This window comes from Rhinolophus sinicus, chromosome 4, assembly GCF_057876585.1.
Source record: "Rhinolophus sinicus isolate RSI-liver-muscle chromosome 4, RSI-T2T, whole genome shotgun sequence".
NCBI classification, from domain to species: Eukaryota; Metazoa; Chordata; class Mammalia; order Chiroptera; family Rhinolophidae; genus Rhinolophus; species Rhinolophus sinicus.
Genome location: NC_142504.1, coordinates 8,270,343 through 8,288,637, shown reverse-complemented (window position 1 = coordinate 8,288,637; position 18,295 = coordinate 8,270,343). Strand labels below are relative to the sequence as shown.

The 18,295-nt window shown below is 41.8% G+C and overlaps 1 protein-coding gene across 2 annotated transcripts in view; it reads left to right on the top strand.

The window, feature by feature from the left end:
* The first annotated feature begins 10,293 nt into the window (after positions 1 to 10,293).
* The window catches only part of ANLN (anillin, actin binding protein), a 50,609-nt gene continuing 42,607 nt past the window's right edge, over positions 10,294 to 18,295 (top strand). The window contains exons 1-2 of one of the 2 annotated variants that reach the window (XM_074341002.2): positions 10,294 to 10,532; positions 16,523 to 16,676. In XM_074341002.2, coding sequence (XP_074197103.2) covers positions 10,515 to 10,532; positions 16,523 to 16,676 — 172 coding nt within the window. In that variant the 5' untranslated portion in view covers positions 10,294 to 10,514. The remainder of the gene's footprint in view (positions 10,533 to 16,522; positions 16,677 to 18,295) is intronic. The other variant, XM_074341001.2, reaches the window with a different exon arrangement.

The window sequence follows — 18,295 nt, the reverse complement described above, 5'->3', positions numbered from 1 at the left end:
GTACATGGATGATCTTTTGAGTCAACAGGACTGAGGAGATCACCGAGGGGGGGGCAGGGAGACAGGAGTGCTCAGGGCAAGATTTAGGGTTCTTAGTCATTCAGCTGTGAGGCAGAGGAGGAGGAGTCACAAAGTTCTCTACACACACAGACACACACAGAGTGATACAAACATAACTGCGCGTGTGTGTGTGTGTGTGTGTGTGTGTGTGTGTGGAGAGAGAAAAAAATAAAGAAAATTTAGTACAGTTAACACATTTTTTTGTGGGAAACGAGTAAACTCGTCATATTGCCTCTAGTCGGAACCGGCAAAAATTTTGCAAAGTAAATAAATAGAGACCTCTTTTTAAACTAAAACACTGAAAGTCTCATAGAAAAATATCAAATAGGTCAAAAGATATGAATATTTTATGGAAAGTCTAATTTTGGCGAGAAAATGTCAAAAAAGCCCCGCATTAGGACGCGATTTGGCGGGAAAATGCCCGCTTACAAAGTGTTAATATATTAGCAACCTGGTTGAAGGGCATCCTGGAATTCTTTACTTTTTTTCTCTTTCTCTATGTATGTGTATAATTTTTGCAACTTTTCTCTACGTCTGAAATCATATTAAGAGAAAGTGGTGCCAATTGAGTACTAAGGTAGAAAATGACCTTGGTGTGGACGAGGTGAGAAATCTTCTAAGACATGATATTCAGCTGGATGCATTCTTAGATAATCAAAGGTGTCGGTAGGGCACTCTGGCAGCAGGACTGGGGTGAGAAAGGCAAGGACACAGCAGACCAGGGTATGTTCCAGGAACAGCAGTGACTGAGTTCTGCTCTTTGAACGCTTTCCTTGGCATTGAACACGAGGCAAAATGGGTGGTAAAGTCTGTCATGCTGGGAACCCTGCTCGCTGCGCCATTTGTCGTGTGGGAGACCCTGCTCGCTGCGCCATTTGTCGTGTGGGAGACCCTGCTCGCTGCGCCATTTGTCACGCAGGGAAGCCTGCGGGGTCTCTGCTCCTGCTCCCCATACAAGAACGCAGGATATGGTGAGGCCAAAAAGGAACACCCATGGAGCCATAGGTAGGGGAGTCATACCACTTTATTCTCTCTGGCGGCACTATACTCTCACTGGAGGCTGGATACACACTGTCCGCAAACCGCCATCCACGCTTGTCAGCCCAGCCGCCATCTTCTTGCTAGCCCCATCCTTCTTCTCTTTTTCCCTTCTCTCCTCTCTCCTAGCGTAGCCACAGCAGTTATATTAGTGGCCAATGGCTCACTGGTTACAGCTGACGGCCAACTAGCCACAGCTGATGGCCATGCAATCACAGTTGGCCATTTACTACCTGAGCCAACACCTTTCTATGTGAGGCCTAGAGCCTGGAAACTGCTTTTTGGGGCTCTGCCCCCACACTCCACCCCTACAGGCTCTCGCCTCACAATCTACGCGACAAGCGTCTTCCGCGAGGGGACCTGTGCGAGGAGCCTGGGGGTGAATGCAATATCCTGGACACAGCCAGGCTCTCTGGGCACAGCCAGGGTTTCTCAGGGCACCACCAGTGCTTCTGGGCACGGCCAGACTTCCTGGACTTCTTAGGGTACCACCTGTCTTCCCGGACACAGCCAGGGTTTCTCAGGGCACCACCAGTACTCCTGGGCACTGCCAGACTTCCTGGACTTCTTAGGGTACCACTAGTTTCCCTGGGCACAGCTAGGATTTCTCAGGGCACTGCCACTTTCTCTGGGAACAGCCACACTTCCTGGACACAGCCAGGGCTTTCAGGGCACTGCCACTCTCTGTGGGCACAGCCACACTTCCTGGACACAGCCAGGGCTCTCAGGGCACTGCCACTCTCTCTGGGAACAGCCCGACTTCCTGGGCACAGCCAGGGTACCTTCAGGGCTCAGCCAAACTTCCTGGACTCAGCCAGGGCTCTCAGGGCACTGCCACTCTCTCTGGGAACAGCCCGACTTCCTGGGCACAGCCAGGGTATCTTCAGGGCTCAGCCAAACTTCCTGGACACAGCCAGGGCTCTCAGGGCACTGCCACTCTCTCTGGGAACAGCCCGACTTCCTGGGCACAGCCAGGGTATCTTCAGGGCTCAGCCAGACCTCTCAGCGCACTGCCACTCTCTCTGTGCCTCTCAGGGTACCCTGCTGGAACAACAGCGACTCACAATCAAGGTGCTTACATATTCTCAATGGCGGCCAGTCAAGAGACAAAAGCAAATATCCCCCAGTTCCACTAACAACAGTTCCCAAACAAACAGTCCCCCAGTTCCACTAACAACAGTTCCCAAACAAACAGTCAAGCGGTCCATTAAATTAGGGATGGAAGGCAATTCCCCATAGTCCATAGTCATTCACCAGGGCTGTCCTGGGGGTGAGGGACGACCTTGACCTCACCCTCATCTCCCACTGAGGACTCAGCAAGCGTTACCTCCTGGGACTACAAGTCCTGCATCCGGGCTGCCTGAGCAGGAACTTCTCCGGCCCACAGGACTGCAACGACCTTCGCTTTCTCCGGCCTGTGCTGGTTGGGGAACCGTCCACATCTTTCCACCTCTCCACGGGGCTCCATCTCTCCAGCAGCTGCATGGCTTTTCCTGTGCTGGTGGGAGAAACGTCCACGTCCTCCCACCCCTCCACGGGGGTCCAGCTCTCCGGCAGCTGCTCCTCCTGGTCTTCCTCAGACTGAGTGTTCATACACACAAACTGCTCCACCGTCCTTCGGAGAGCTTTGGCCGGCACCATATCCTGCCGACTACGCCATGTGTCATGCTGGGAACCCTGCTCGCTGCGCCATTTGTCGTGTGGGAGACCCTGCTCGCTGCGCCATTTGTCATGTGGGAGACCCTGCTCGCTGCGCCATTTGTCACGCAGGGAAGCCTGCGGGGTCTCTGCTCCTGCTCCCCATACAAGAACGCAGGATATGGTGAGGCCAAAAAGGAACACCCATGGAGCCATAGGTAGGGGAGTCATACCACTTTATTCTCTCTGGCGGCACTATACTCTCACTGGAGGCTGGATACACACTGTCCGCAAACCGCCATCCACGCTTGTCAGCCCAGCCGCCATCTTCTTGCTAGCCCCATCCTTCTTCTCTTTTTCCCTTCTCTCCTCTCTCCTAGCGTAGCCACAGCAGTTATATTAGTGGCCAATGGCTCACTGGTTACAGCTGACGGCCAACTAGCCACAGCTGATGGCCATGCAATCACAGTTGGCCATTTACTACCTGAGCCAACACCTTTCTATGTGAGGCCGAGAGCCTGGAAACTGCTTTTTGGGGCTCTGCCCCCACAAGTCATTTGCAGAGTAAAAGGGTACAATGGGAGACTGACAGAGAATTTGATAGGGATTGAAGCAGATAAGAGTGAAAGGATTCTGAGCCCTATTAAAGGTCCCGTCAGTCGGGATAAATTTGAAATGAAAGTGGCTCAATGCTCACAGCAAGCCAGGAAAAACAGAACAGGTGGAAGGTTAGGGTTGGCCCTAAATGCAGCAAGAAGGACCAGGGGCCCAGGAGAAGGTACCGGAATGGTTTCCCTCGGGGTCTGGCTGGGTAGAGAACAAGAGTTTGGGGGGTAGACCTGGAAAGAGCCAGCGACAGGTTCTGGAAATCTTAGACGAGTCACAATCTTCTTGTTTCCTCATCTACTATTTTAAGGGACTGAATTAGGTGATCCCTGACAGCTTTTACTTTTCTTTTTAAACTCCCTTTTCTCTTGTCCTCCTTTTCAGAATAGCTGGAACTACATAGCACGTGTCTTCATGAAAAGGGCAAGGTGGGAGATCAGGGCTAATATGTGGCCATGGCTACAAAGCAGGAGCTCTAACATTTTTAATTTGACCAAAGATTGGCAAAGGAGAACGGTCTGAAGGTTAGGGATAGGGGGCCTTGCAGGTGTAATAGGAGCAAGAGAGAAGACCTCAAGCCAGAGGCCAGTTTGGGGGTCTCAGATCTTGGAGATGGGGCACTTCCACGTGGCGATTAGTGTCCCAGTGTGGCCAACATGTGGGGACGAGACAGGAGGTGAGTGGTGCTGGAGGGTTTGAGGAAGGTGAGGTCCGCGTGCAGGAGGCTGTGGTCACTGAGAGTCTTCAGCACACATGACGTGAGGACAGATCACATGCCAGGCACGAACGGCACTGAGGACGCCTGGGACAGTGTCACACTGTGAGAAGCAGGGAAGAGGAAATGAAAACTGGCTGTCCTGAACACCAAAGTTTGCAAGGGTTAATGAGGGAGTAGAAGAAGCAGGTCTGGAAGTCGTATGTGAGGAGAAACTTTTGAAGTGTTTGGAAGACAGAGAAGTTCATGACAGGCACCAGTGGAGTACAGTGAGCCTTCTTACATCAAACTTAAGGAGAATATTTTATTTTCGGTGTTCAATAAAGAGACTTGGATGTTTAAGAAACACTTGCTGCTGCTATTTTGTAATATTTAAGAGCTACTTTAATATGGGATCCCTAAAAAAAATTAAATATAGGTTCTGTGGACATAGCTTTAAGAAATCTAGATATGGAAAAGCAAAGTTATTAATACACAATTGTAGTGTGATAAGTACGTGAAATAATTCTTCCGCTTTATGAAAGGATTTATTATGGTCCTTTAAATATGAATTCCCTTAGTACCCTTATTAATCACTTGAGAAAATGAAAAGGAGATTAAAGCTGTATACATTTTGAGAGTAGTCTATTGAATAAATGAAATATGCCTGTACTGTATTGGTTTTTGGAACAATACAATATGTTCACAAAGCACAATCTGTTTTCCTTCAGTTTGGAATATGAAACTTTAATTCATTGATTAAATTAGAAAAGGAAAAGAATCTGATGTTAAGGACCTTTAAACTGTGATGCTAAGGACCATCAATAGCAGATATTGTGACAAAATAGCCCTTTTTAGTAACATGTATATAACATCCTTTGCTGGTTCTTATTCCTTCATTATAATAAATGTGTAAAAGAAGTGGCCCTTCAGCCAGATAACCTGAAGTGGAGAACTTGACTTTAATCCTTCTTGAGGAGAATACTGCCTTAGTGTTAGATCTTGTCCGTTTCGCTCCCTGTAAAAACAAGAATATTTATGTCATTGTATTATTTTGTGAATGAAATGAGAATGTGTGTGAATGTATTTTGAAAAATTAACGGTAAATATATAACATTTAGAGTGTCCTCATTGAAGTAAATGCTTTCGGATTTTGTTTTTCAGCCCTCCATCAATTTTATGTGTGAAAGACATTATTATTATTTCCTTTGTTGAAAAGGAAGGATCAAACATTCATTTATTAGGGTCACCTTTAATCTCTAGTTGTCTCTGCTTCACAGCCTCAATTCTATTCTTAATGTAATAAGTTGTCTTTACATAAATAACTTGAGAGGTTTGTTTTTTTTTAATTTAAATAACTAGGGAAGACAGTTTTGATAATTTTTAGAATATTAACATCATTTAGGTCAAATTGTACAGCCTAAGTACTAATAATCATGTGAATATAGAATACATTTATTTTCTCTCCTAACTTAATAACTAAAATAATTTTTTTAAGAAAGCAATTCCAAGAGAAAAACATGGTTGCTATTTATTTAGTACTTTAGATATAGCTGAAGCACACATTTATATCATTATTGTGTCTTTGGTGATCAAAATAAATAAATTAACTGAAACATCAAGAGTAGAAACAGCCTAGAATTTGAAAGTAGGCAGATCTCGTTCAGATTATTAGGTGATGGTCTTAGATTGATCATTTATTTAGCCTCCTTGTATCTCAGTTTCTCCAGCTCTAAAATAGTAATAATAGTTACCTTACATTAATTCATTCAACAAATACCTATTGAATTTACATACTGGGTTACAGCTATAAACAAGAAAAGTCTCTGCCATTCCACAGCTTACACTCTGGTAGGAAAGGTAGACAATAAACAAAAATACAGAACTGAAATAATTCCACATAAGCGGTAAATGCAATGAATAAAATCAATCAGAGCAATAGGATAAAGTGACAGGGGGACAGAGAGGAGGGGTGTGGCTACCCAATCAGGGAAGACTTCTTTGAGGAAGTAGCGAATTTGAGCTTAGACCCAACTAATGAGTAGACAGACACGGTGCAGGAACCAGTAAAGTTCCTGAGGCAGGAAGGAATTTAGTTTTTGTTGTTGTTGTTGTTGTTTTTATCACAAGTTAAAGGCCTATGAGGCTGGAGCCTAGTGAGAAAAAAAAAGAGGGAGAGTATTATGATATTCAGAGGCTATTAGGAGAGACAGGCAGGGTCTAAGTCACATACGACCTTGTAGATATGATAAATAATTTGGATATTACTCTAATTGCAATGGAAGACATAAACTGGCTTTAAACAAGCAGCTGACACTGCATAATTTACATTTTAAAAAGATCGTTCTCTATAAATAAATGACTAAAACTAATAAGATAGTTCATAGGTTTTCAATAATCAATTATGTTCCTATATACTAGTAATAGGTAGTTTCAAAACATAATTAGAAAGATACTATTTATAAAAGGAGCAACAACAAAAAAGATACATAGGAATTAAAGCGTTTAAAGATCTTTATGGAAGTACAGTATAAACATTTTTGGAAGGTATTAAAGTAGGCCTAACTTAATAAAGATAAACATATTCATGAATGGAAAGTCTTGATATCACAAATTGTCAATTTTCTCCAAATTATGTGACAAATTCAATGTTTCAATTAAAAATCTCAAGAGGATTTTTTTTTCATTGTGGAGCTTGACAATCTGATCCTAAAGTTTATATGGGAAAACAAGGGGACAAAATTAGCCAAGTCAATTTTTCATATGCTCTTATACATCAACACTTATAATTATGGCAGCTCAATATTGGGAGAGGAATAGACAGCTCAGTAGCATAGAATAAAGAGCTACAAAACAGACCTACAGATACATGAAGAGTTGACATATTACAAAAGTGACATTACAGGTTAGTGGAGAAAGGAAGGACAATTAAATAACTGCTGCTAAGACATGTGGTTATCTAAATAAAAAACAAAATCAATCCAGGTAATTTAAAGACAAAACCATGAAAACCTATACTTTAAAATATTTAGAAGACAATATGAGAGAACACCTTTAAAATTTTAGGGCAGGGAAGGATTTCTTGAGACATAAAAAGCATAAACCCTAAAGGAAAATATACATACATTTAATTACATTAATATTAAACATCTCTGTACACTCAAGACATCCTAAAGCAAAAAGACAAACCATTAACTTTAGGAAAAGATATTTGTAAGCCCAGAAACCAAAAAAGTGCAATTTTCCCTGAAAATAGTAAGCAAAAAGTCTAGGAATCAATAAGAAAAAGACAAATAATCACATGGAAAATGGGCAAAGGATGGAGTTGAAATTCACAGAAAAGGAGAACTGAAAGGCCAATAAACTAAACACATGAAATAATGTCCATTGTCATGAGCAATAGGAAAAATGCATACAAACAAGAACAGCAATATCCAATGTATCCAAGTATTAGGGAGACACTGGGGTAGCAGGCACGCTCATTTATATACTGATGATCAGAGTGTAAATTGTTGCGATTGTTTTGAAGAACAATTTATTTTCAGTATCCAGCAATAATACTGAAATATATTCATTGAAATGACCCTCTAATTATGATGTGTATTACTTTAAGAGAAAGTTTTACATGTGTGCAAAGGAGATATAAAGTTAGTTATTCATGGCATCATGGGATCTTTGGAATGAAAAATTGGAAATGAGCTAAATGTCCATTAACAGGATAATGGATACATAAATTACAAGTATATTCATACAATAGAATACAGCAGTGAAAATGAATGAAAGGCTGCTACAGCTATGAGTGAGGATGAATCCCATAAAGAGAATATTGAACAAAATAAATTGCAGATAGATATATACAGTGAAAATAAAATTTATGTAAAACACTATATTGTTATGGATGTATAAGTAGATGTAATAAAAGTACATATGTGTCATGAGAATGATAAACATGAAAATCTGGATAGTTTTACTCCTGGGAGTGGAAGGTGAACGGGATTAACGAAGGACACCAGGAGACTTCAATTGTAAGATTATATATATATTTTAAACTAGGTGGTGGGTATATGGTTATCTGTTTTATTCACTACATTTTTTGTAAATGAAATATTTTATAACACAATTTTTAAAGGGAGAAAAGTAATTCTGGCTTATAAACTGAAGAATGAACTACCAGAGAGTGAAAATGGAAATAGGAGGCATGTTAAGAGACAACTGCAGTACTCCTGGAGAGTAGGGTATCTAGCAGAGTTTCTGGCACATAGTAGTTGTTCAACAAACACCTGTAGCCATTGTTGTAATGGTTGCTGTCATCATCACCATTCGGATAAAGACCAAAGATGTGAAGAAAGACAAACGAAATGTTTTGAGTAGTTATGTTGTGCTACGTACTTTACCTCTTTTAGTCTGGATTAGAATCTAGTTACTGTGTTTCCCGGAAAGTAAGACCTAGCTGGACAATCAGCTCTAATGTCTTTTGGAGCAAAAAACAATGTAAGACCCGGTCTTATTTTACTGTAAGAGCAGGTAATATAATATAATATAATATAGATATAATACCGGGTCTTTTATTTTATAAGACCCGGTCTTATATTCATTTTTGCTCCAAAAGACGCATTAGAGCTGATTGTCCGACTAGGTCTTAGTTTCGGGAAAACATGGTATAAAGAATCCAAGGCTCACAGAGGCCAAAGCCAGAAGGCGTAGGCTACATAACTTTCTAATGACTCATTTTTCAATGTTGTTTAAAACATACCCTCTCCCGCCAATATACACATGCCTTTCCTGTCTACCACTCGAGAAAATTTCAAGCATCTTTTCTCTTTGGTTCATAAGTGGCATATTTTGAGCTAAATTTAATAGCTCGATACACCAAACAAATAGTGCCTTATTACTTATTATAGAGTATTTTTGGATCGCCCTCAATTTTTTCATCTGATCCTTCTAACTCTGAGGAAGGCAGGGCGATTGATTATTCCTGTTTCACAGATGAGTAAAATAAAACCCAAAGAGCCTAAATCGGAGGTTCTTAACCTTGTGACCATCAACTTCATGAAATCCTATGTTAGTTTATGATTGAATGAGCGTTTTTCTAGGTAGAGGGTCAGTTTTAACTGTGTTTTCAAAAGCGTTCATGACTCCCCCAAAAGGTTTAAAAAAAACAGTCGGTTAAGTGATTGGCCCAAAGTTTAAGGTCACAGGGTCCTGGTGGAGCGGAAACCCCAATTTCTTCCCATCCCACACTGAGAATTCTTTTCATTGCAACCTACAGCATCAAAATTCCCATTAGAGATATTATGGGAGAAATACTTTTTTAATGTTTACTGACGGCTAAGATGCAAACGTTATTAAATATAATGCAACATCTTACTGGGGAGGGAAAGTTTTGGTTTCTTCAGCGGTTGGGCCGTCACTCTCATCTACTGATGTTACTTTTCAGGTGAACAAGTCAAGAACTGTCCTGTTTACAAGCCCTAGCACAGACTAGCTAACTGTGAAATGAATCTGATACCATCATTATGTAACGCATTTTGCAAATCTGAGTAATCTATAAGGAATTATCATGCGACACAGCTCGAGCTCGAGGTGGGAAGCGAACCAGGAGTTGAGAATGGGATTTTCACTTCTCCTGGGCCGGTTACCTAATGTCTCAATGACTCCTTTCTCTCAGATGTAAGTGGATCACTTCTCAGAATCCTTCCAGCTCTACCACTGCATGCAGTCGGATAGGATTTAAAATAGGAAGCGCGACAGGAGTTTGGGATACAAACTCTTCACAAAGTCTGCTGTTAGCCTCATTTTCCCCATGAGAAGGCCTCCTGCGCCCAAGGGGGGTTACTGGTCATCAGCCCCCCAGTCTCCGGGGACCCAGGCCCAAGCCTTCAGTGCCCCTTAGTGCAGGGGGTGGGCGGAGACAATGCTGCGGGAGGCCAACGGGCCACGGGGATTTCAAACCAGGGGCTCTTAATCCTCTACTTAGGAAGGAGGGGAGGCGGGACGCCCCAGCACTGCAGGTGCGAAGGGACCGGTTTGAACAGGGTGGGGTGCGCGGGCGTTGGGGGGTGGGGCTTCGGGCCAGGAGGCCGTTGAAGTGCCGGGAGCACCGCGTCTCCCGCCTGATCCCCGCCGCCGGGCTGGGCTGCGGCTGAGAAGGTCCACCCATGGGAACCTCCGCGCCGGGCGAGGCCGCGGACCGAGCGCCGGGGGCGGGGAAAGGCGCGCCCCGCCCCGCCCCGCCCCGCCCCGCCCCGCACGCATGCGCGCGGCGCCCGGCGCTGAAATTCAAATTTGAACGGCCGCTGGAAGCCGGGTCTGACACTGGAGGCTGAGGGCGAGAGGACAGTAGGTTGGGAGAGTTTCCCTGCTCCGGACGCCTTGTTTTCTCCGAGTGACACACTCAGCCAGCACTCACTTCTTTTCTTTTTCTGAATTTGAACCACCGTTTCCGTCGTCTCGAAACCGACACGCGAAGCCGGGGGCGATGGACCCGTTCACGGAGGTGAGAGAACTTGCGGGCGCAGCCGGCCACGTCTCCTCTCGGCCCCCACCTGCTTTTCCTACCTTCTGTCAACCCCTGGGCGCCCCCGGCGGGGAGCGCGTGCGCGCGCGTGCGCAGAGCGTGCGTGCGGGGGGCCGGCGGCGGCCGCCGGGAGCGGGTCGCGGGTGCACCCTCCCCTGCGGCCCGGCCGGGGTTTCCTCGGACGGAGCTCTGGGAGGAAAGCTTTGAGTCTGTCCTGAAAGGCGGTGGTGAAAAACCTGTCAGCCCCGGTTACTGTAATGCCCCCGTGGGACGGAGCCCTGTCCCCCTGAGAGGGAGGCTTGGGCCGGACGGAACAGGTCCTGCTGGAAGTAAAAGCGGGGATACCTTGCAGGGTGGGGTCCGGTCCCCGAGTGACTCACTGTGGTGTGTGCAGCCGCCGCCTGGACGTGGGATGGAATGTGATTTGCGGGGTGGGATTCGTGCGGCCCGCAGAGGAGCTGTGTGCACTGAAGGATGCTGTTAACGGAATGACAGCAAAATGTGCCGGTGCCTGAAACCATTGCATCCATCCCTATAAAGTCCATCATAGTTCCTTCTGCTCGCCGGGAAAGAAGTGTCATACTTGGGATGGACACTTTAATTGAAAGAAAACAGTGCTAGCTGACTGAATATGTACGAACCAAAGTGATCAGCCCGCGACTTAAAACACTGGAGGGAAGAAATAAACCTTTGTGAGTGTGTATGGAGCGTAGCATTACAGCAACATTGAACTCATCTTTTCTTCTTTGGAAATTGAATATGGATTCATTACATAGTTATTGTAGCCATCATTTGTCCGACTTGGACTTCTTGTTGAGACACATTCGGGAGTTTCGTGTTGCCGGTTGTCCACTCCCCTTTTCTTCCAAGACAGTTCCTCTTTAGGTTGTTGTGCAAGTTTCAAACTGTTGTTTTTTTGAGTTTTTGAGAAATGGACCTAAAAATGTGTCTATGCTAGAGTAAAAAACTTAAAGTCTATGGAGAATAGTAATTTTTTTTTTTTTTTTTTTGGAAATGTAGTTACAATTCCATAAGTCTAAGATAGTAAAAGTTTCAGCAATTAGCATTTACTTGTATTCACACACAGCAGCATTTATTTTTCAAATTCTCAACCATCTTGGGGGAACACCTCAATTGGTTCACCTTTTAAAGATTTGAACAGAAAAATTCAGAGCACATTTTTGTATTAGATTTAAAGAATAGAGTTGGTCACGCACCATGTATTTTTCACTTAAATTGAAATTGAAAGGGATATTTTTTTTACATATGTTAGTAACTTAGCATAGGATATTTTAAAACATTAGCTCTGTATGTTCTCAGTATTCTTTTTATTCTCCTGAGTAAATAACAGGAGCAAAGCATTTTAAAGTTGGCTGAACATTGTACTTTATTTTACTTAAAAATGTCATTCTGAAGCTAGTACAAATCTCAGTTGAAAGAAACTTTATTTGAAAGAAACCTTTCATTTTAGAGTGTATTCAGAAATACGTATGGTTTAATAGGTATGATTTATATTATGAAAAGTTATGTGCGTTGCAGTTGGAATAAATAGCTTTGACATCTTTTCCTTAATTGGTAATGAGTGAACTATTTGAATTGGTTCCAAGCACTAGGTTCTCAATTATAGCATTCATAGCATTTTTGCACAGTGAAATGAACCGGAACAGTGCCTTGTCTGAAAAGTCAGTTAAAATGACTTTCTCAACCAGTTTCTTATAAGAACTCTAGAACACAGGAAATTATCTGAGAGACAATTTTCTCAAATTTCCCATGCCATCCTACAAGCATAGGAGAGACTTTAATTCATTACATTAATGTCGGGGCACTAGGGCTTAATTCTCTTGGTAACTCTGGATGAGGAAGGCTACAAACCGCCTTAAACTTTTTTCTTTAGACAAGACTGTTGTACATTGGTTCTCCCTGCTGTCACGTGTGCTGTCTGGCACACTTTTCCTCTGCCTGGCAAACTGATTTAACCTCTTGCTCACAGTTTGACCTCCCTTCTTCAGAGGGAGATAGATCACTCTTCACAGTACTCAGCTCACTTGTATTTGTTTCGTGTCAGAACGTGAGCTTCATGAAGGTAGGTCTGTTCTGTTCCATTCAGAGATGTTTGCCTAACCTCAAGCACATCCCATAACATTTTGCTGAATTAATATAGAAGAGAGTCATTCAGTGCAAATTATTTTACAAATAGTTACATTCAACACTAACTGTTAGGACATTTTAGCAAATTTTTTTATTGTAGAAAATTTCAGATTACACAAATATAATAATCCCTCATGCATCCATCACCCAGCAACACATGGCCATATTGTTGCACTGTATCCCCCCTCTAATCATTCCCACTGAATTATTTGGAAGCAAATCCTAGAGATCATGTAATTTCATACATAACTACTTCAGTATTTATCACTATGAGTAAGTGCTAAGGACTTAAAATGTAATCATAGTAAAATTAATCAAAATTAACAACCGTTCCTTAATATGAAATATTCTGTCAATGTCTAAGTGTCTCATGCTTTTGCAGTTTGTTTGAATCAGGATGTAGACAGGGTCCACAGGGCAGTGTCTATCTAAAGTTCTTTGTAGACCATCCAGAAATAATAAATTCATCTCAATTCAGGGTTGAACAAGCAGTTACGCTTGTTCAACTGCTTAGAGTTGGTCACGCACCATGTATTTTCACTTAAATTGAAGTTGAAAAGGATATTTTTTTACATATGTTAGTAACTTAGAATAGGATATTTTAAAACATTAGCTCTGTATGTTCTCAGTATTCTTTTTATTCTCCTGAGTAAATAACAGGAACAAAGCATTTTAAAGTTGGAAATGTAGTTGTGTCTATTATTCTGATCTGATCTATAGGCTGAAAACATTAAAAAAGATATGAATTTAGTTCTCTGACAGTAAGTTCTTAAAAAGAGTAGTTGGATTTGGTTGAAAGACAATTTATAGCCAAGTGTTTGAGAGCCCAGACTTGAGCCTGGGTTTGAATCCCAACTTGCCACTTCATAGCGATGTGAACGATGGCTTGTTATTTAACCTGTGCCTGGATTTCTTTATCTGTAACACAGTAGTAAAAACGGAACCTACTAAATAAGGTTTTGAAAGTGAAATGAGTTAGTGTGTGCACACACTGAAAGTACTTTATATTAAGTGATTTATATTAGTGATTGTTGTACTTTTTAGGGGATTTCAAACCATAAATTTGACTACTGATAACATTGGTGTTGACCTCTGAGTTTGCAGATCTGCTTAGGGGTGAGTCCCAGACGAGCCTAGGGAAAGCCAGGGTGAGGTGTGCCAAGTCAGAACTTCCTATGTAGGAACCTTAAAAGAGAAAAGGCCACAATTAAAATGCTTTGTAAAGCATCTTTTCTTGTGATACAAATAAATAAACATGCTGCTACTGTTTTGAATGGAGTTTCTCTTGTTTTCCAGAATTAAATCTCTGTATTGACCTAGGAAAGAAGGACGTAGGACACATTGAAAATAAGTTAATTTACATTGAGTGTACGCTGTTTAAGAAGGCAGGGGAATCAGTAATACTTCCTAGAGCAATTTCTGTCAGAAATGATTTGAGGCATGTGTGGCAGCAAATTGCTTAGGGACTGTAAACTTAAGTTATCTTAGATTCACCCATATGGAATATCTTGTTTCCCGATTATGTTAGTTATTGCAGTGCTTTGTTTTTTTTTTATGGCTCTACTATGAAGAAGGAGGTGTGATATTTGAAAGAATAATTTTATAATTTTAACTGTATAAACAAAAGAACCCTTAAATTCCTGACACACCGTTAGAAGGAAGGGTGACTTAAATTTATTGAGCTGTTGACTATGTACTTTATGTACATCATTTCGCTTAAATTAATACTCTTTGGTGCTTATTAGTTTTCTTTTACAGATTAGGGAGATTTTTTGCTTAATTACTTTAAATTTTTTTTTAATCTTGAAATTTTGGGGCTCTAATGTAGACAATAGAACACTTGTGTAAGTTTGAATGGCAAAACCACATTCTTTTGTTGTGACCCATTGCTCATAGTAACTGAAGATACACTGACTCACACGTATTCTAACTGACCAGAATGGAATGTGGGCATGTCCTTGAATGAATATAATTAGGCTAGATTTATATCTGGGGAGTGATACATTTTATCATGGGGAAAATTGTCAGACATGTATGAATTTCACTTTTGAGATTGTTGAAGACTTTAAAGGGTGAATAAAGGTCTTGTGTTTGGAAGGCATTTGGTTCATAAATTACCCTTTCAGTGACATAGCATTTAGATTTAGAGTCACTTCTTTCAATGAGCTTTACATTATAAATCATCCCTAAGAAGAGGAGAGAGTTTTGCCTTCTAAATGTAGCTCACGCATTTTTTGCATACTCAGAGACATTTTTAAAAAATGTTATTCTATTTTTTAATTAAGGAATTACAAAGGTCAGGCAGCTTCAGTGCTCAGTCTGCTAAGTACTGAATCTGTGTTTGCAGTATAGGAGCTCCACCGGTAGTCTGCACACCTCCTATAGTTGTGAAGATTTGAAAGAGAATGAATTGTTTTATAGGGTCTTGTGTTTGCTTTTAGCACACTGACTCAAATAGGAGCTTCAGTTGTTCAGGGTAAGGAAAAGAGTGTTGATAAACATCATGATGTGATGGAGTGGCTAAGATTTCAGCTTAAACTTTTATTTTATATCAACTTTTAATTAAATAAGACAAAACTGTATAGGTTCTTTTCCTCTTAGGAAGAGTCATGTGTTTTCTAAGGGTGAATATGTCAGTTATCTCTTGCTGTTTACCACCACCCCAAATCTTAGTGGCTGTATTCGTTTTGCTGCTGTAACAAACTACCACAAACTTAATGGCTTAAAATCACCCATATTTATTATCTTCTGTAGGCCAGAAGTCGGATGGACTTCACTGGTTAAAGTCAGGGTGTCGGCAGCATTGTGTTCCTTCTGGAGGCTGCAGGAGAGAATCTATTTCCTCGCCTTTTCCAGCTTCTGGAGGCCACCGGCATTTGTTGGCTTGTGGCCCCTTCATCCATCTTCACAGTCACCAATGACATCACTCTGACCTCTGCTTCCATTGTCACAACTTCTCTGACTCGGACTTTCCTCCCTGTCTTTTCTCTTATAAGGGCCATTGTGATTACATTGGTCCAGATAATCCAGGATGGTCTCTCCATCGCCAGATTCTTAACTTAATCACACCAGCAAACTTCCTTTTACCTTATAAGGTAACCTAACCCATTCATAAGGTCAGGGGATTAGGATATGAATATCTTTGGGGGACCATTATTCTGCCCACTTATCTTAGTGCTTAAAACAATGACCATATTATTTCTCATGATTCAGTGGGTCAGCAATTTGTGTTAGGCTCATCTGGGCTGTTCTTCTGTTGGTCTTCCCAGGGGTGGTGCAGGAATCTTCAGTGACCTGGCAAATGATCTGGGACTGGATGGCCTAAAATGGCCTTACGCATATGTCTGGTGGGCGATGCTGACTGTCAGCTGAGCCGTGTGTCTCCAGCGCGCTTAACCTGGGCTTCTTCATGTGGTGGCAGTGTTCCAAGAGACGGAGAGGAGAAACTGCAGGACCATGAGGCTTGTGATTAGAAGTCACACAGTGTCACTTCTGTCATATTTTATCGGTCAAAATAAATCATAAGGCCAGCCTAATTCAGGGGTGTGGAAATAGATTCTATCTTTTGAGGGAGACAGAAAAAAAAATGGTTGCCATTTAAAGTCTTCTACAGCTAAGTATATCCACATTTTATTCCCCTTTTAGTGTTCATATTACATCTGCAATGATTTCGACATCGGAATGCTCATTTGGTGAATCTTGACTTAAATTACTTAGGATTTCACTTCTGAAATGTATTTAATTATTACCCTACTTGGCAATTGGTGGTTGATGTTTTGTGAACCTTTGACTAAATGGTGTTTTAAATATTATATATGTAGAAACTGCTTGAACGAACCCGTGCCAGGCGAGAGAATCTTCAGAAGAAGATGGCTGAGAGGCCCTCGGCAGCAGCAAGGTCTGCGGCTCACGCCAAGCGAGCCAGAGAGCCACTTTCAGAAGCTAGTAACCAGCAACCCCTACCTGCTGAGGAAGGTAAGACTGTGAGGAAAAGCAAAATTTGCATTTTTTAAAGAAGAGGCGTCCCAAACATTTCACTGTGTAAGTAGAAGATCCAAGGTCTTAGGGAGACAAGTGTAACAGCCTCTGGGGGAAAGATCAGCCCCCTCTTCTAGAGCCTATTGGACCAGAGCAGAGTTTCTTTTAACAAATATTTCAAATTAATTGGTTGATCTAGTTTCCCTAATCCAAAATTATTCTTAAAATCCCCAAGGGAAGAACCATAAAAGAGCGGGGGAACACTTATACTGGCGGCGGTGTGGAGTTTATCTACCCCAACAAGGCCAGAATAGCTCACCACCAAGTTCAGATGTGTCTCTGGCATGAACTGGGCAACGAAAGGCAGACAGACCGGCAACTCGTTGAATTAAATGAGCTTTCTCATTGTCTGCTGAACCAACTCTATGGTTAGGCACAGAGTTTAGGTTGTTATACAGGCCTGGTGAAATTAAACACACACACACACACACTCGGAAACCTGTCATATTCTTTCCTAAATCCTGGCATCCCAGCCAGCTGTCTTGGTTTTTTCCTAGAGTGTGGGGTCGTCTGGAGATAATACTTTTCCTTAGTATAATTTTATAATACAGATAGAAAAAAGAGTATTATAGAAGGCAAAGTCAGTCGTGGGGCTGGCTTATAATGATTTTGGAAGCTAACCATAGAATGATAATTTATTTTTGTATATTTATACATTTTGAAGTGAGGGACGGAAATTTATATGTGTGATAGTCAGCCAGGAAAATAGAGGCCTGGCCCCAGTTCAGGATCTTCTGTTTACACTGTGACAGAGGTTTATACAATCAAATAGTGAGTACTATGTACTTGAAAACCAGTGGTGGGTACTACGTTCTGATGCTTAAATGGAGGCATTTACTGTTTTACATAAGAACTTATGTAAACTTAAAGAATTCTATATTTCTAGGTGGTATTGCATCTTAAAATAGAAACACTTTCAAAAAACAATGCGATAAGTTCATGGAAAATAGATGAATCACAGAAGATTAGGAAATGTCATGATGTATATTTAATTAGATTGATGTCGATGAGGGCTACCGTGACTTCTCACTGATATGACTTTGGTCACTGCCAGGACCAGAATACGTGGTTAGACCACCAGTGAAGCGGACCTCTTAAGGAATTTACATTCTTTTTAAAAATATTAATTTTCCCAGGAGATATATTAAAACTCATTCCTAGGTAGAAATCATATGCCTTATATTTGGATAGCTCCTCTTTATTTTAGGACTTCAAAATTTATTTTCTAGGTGTTCATGGAAGTTTAAAATGTGACATGTTGTCCAACACTTGTGCTGGTGAATTTGTTTGGTACGGGCCAGATGAGTCAGTCACTTTTTTGGTTCCCTGCCTCTCTCCTAAGCCTCAAGCCAGATGCCTTTCTTTCTACCTTTGCTTATTATTGTCCATAAAGGATTGTTTTGAAAACAGAAAGCCTGGCTTCTACCCTTAGCTCAGCTGTATCACTGTAGGCAGGTAACCACATTTCTCCAGGCTTGATTTTTCTTCTCTGAAAATGAGGCGATTGGGCTGTATGAGCTTTAGCACCTCCTAGAACATTTGCTTATTCTAGGTGT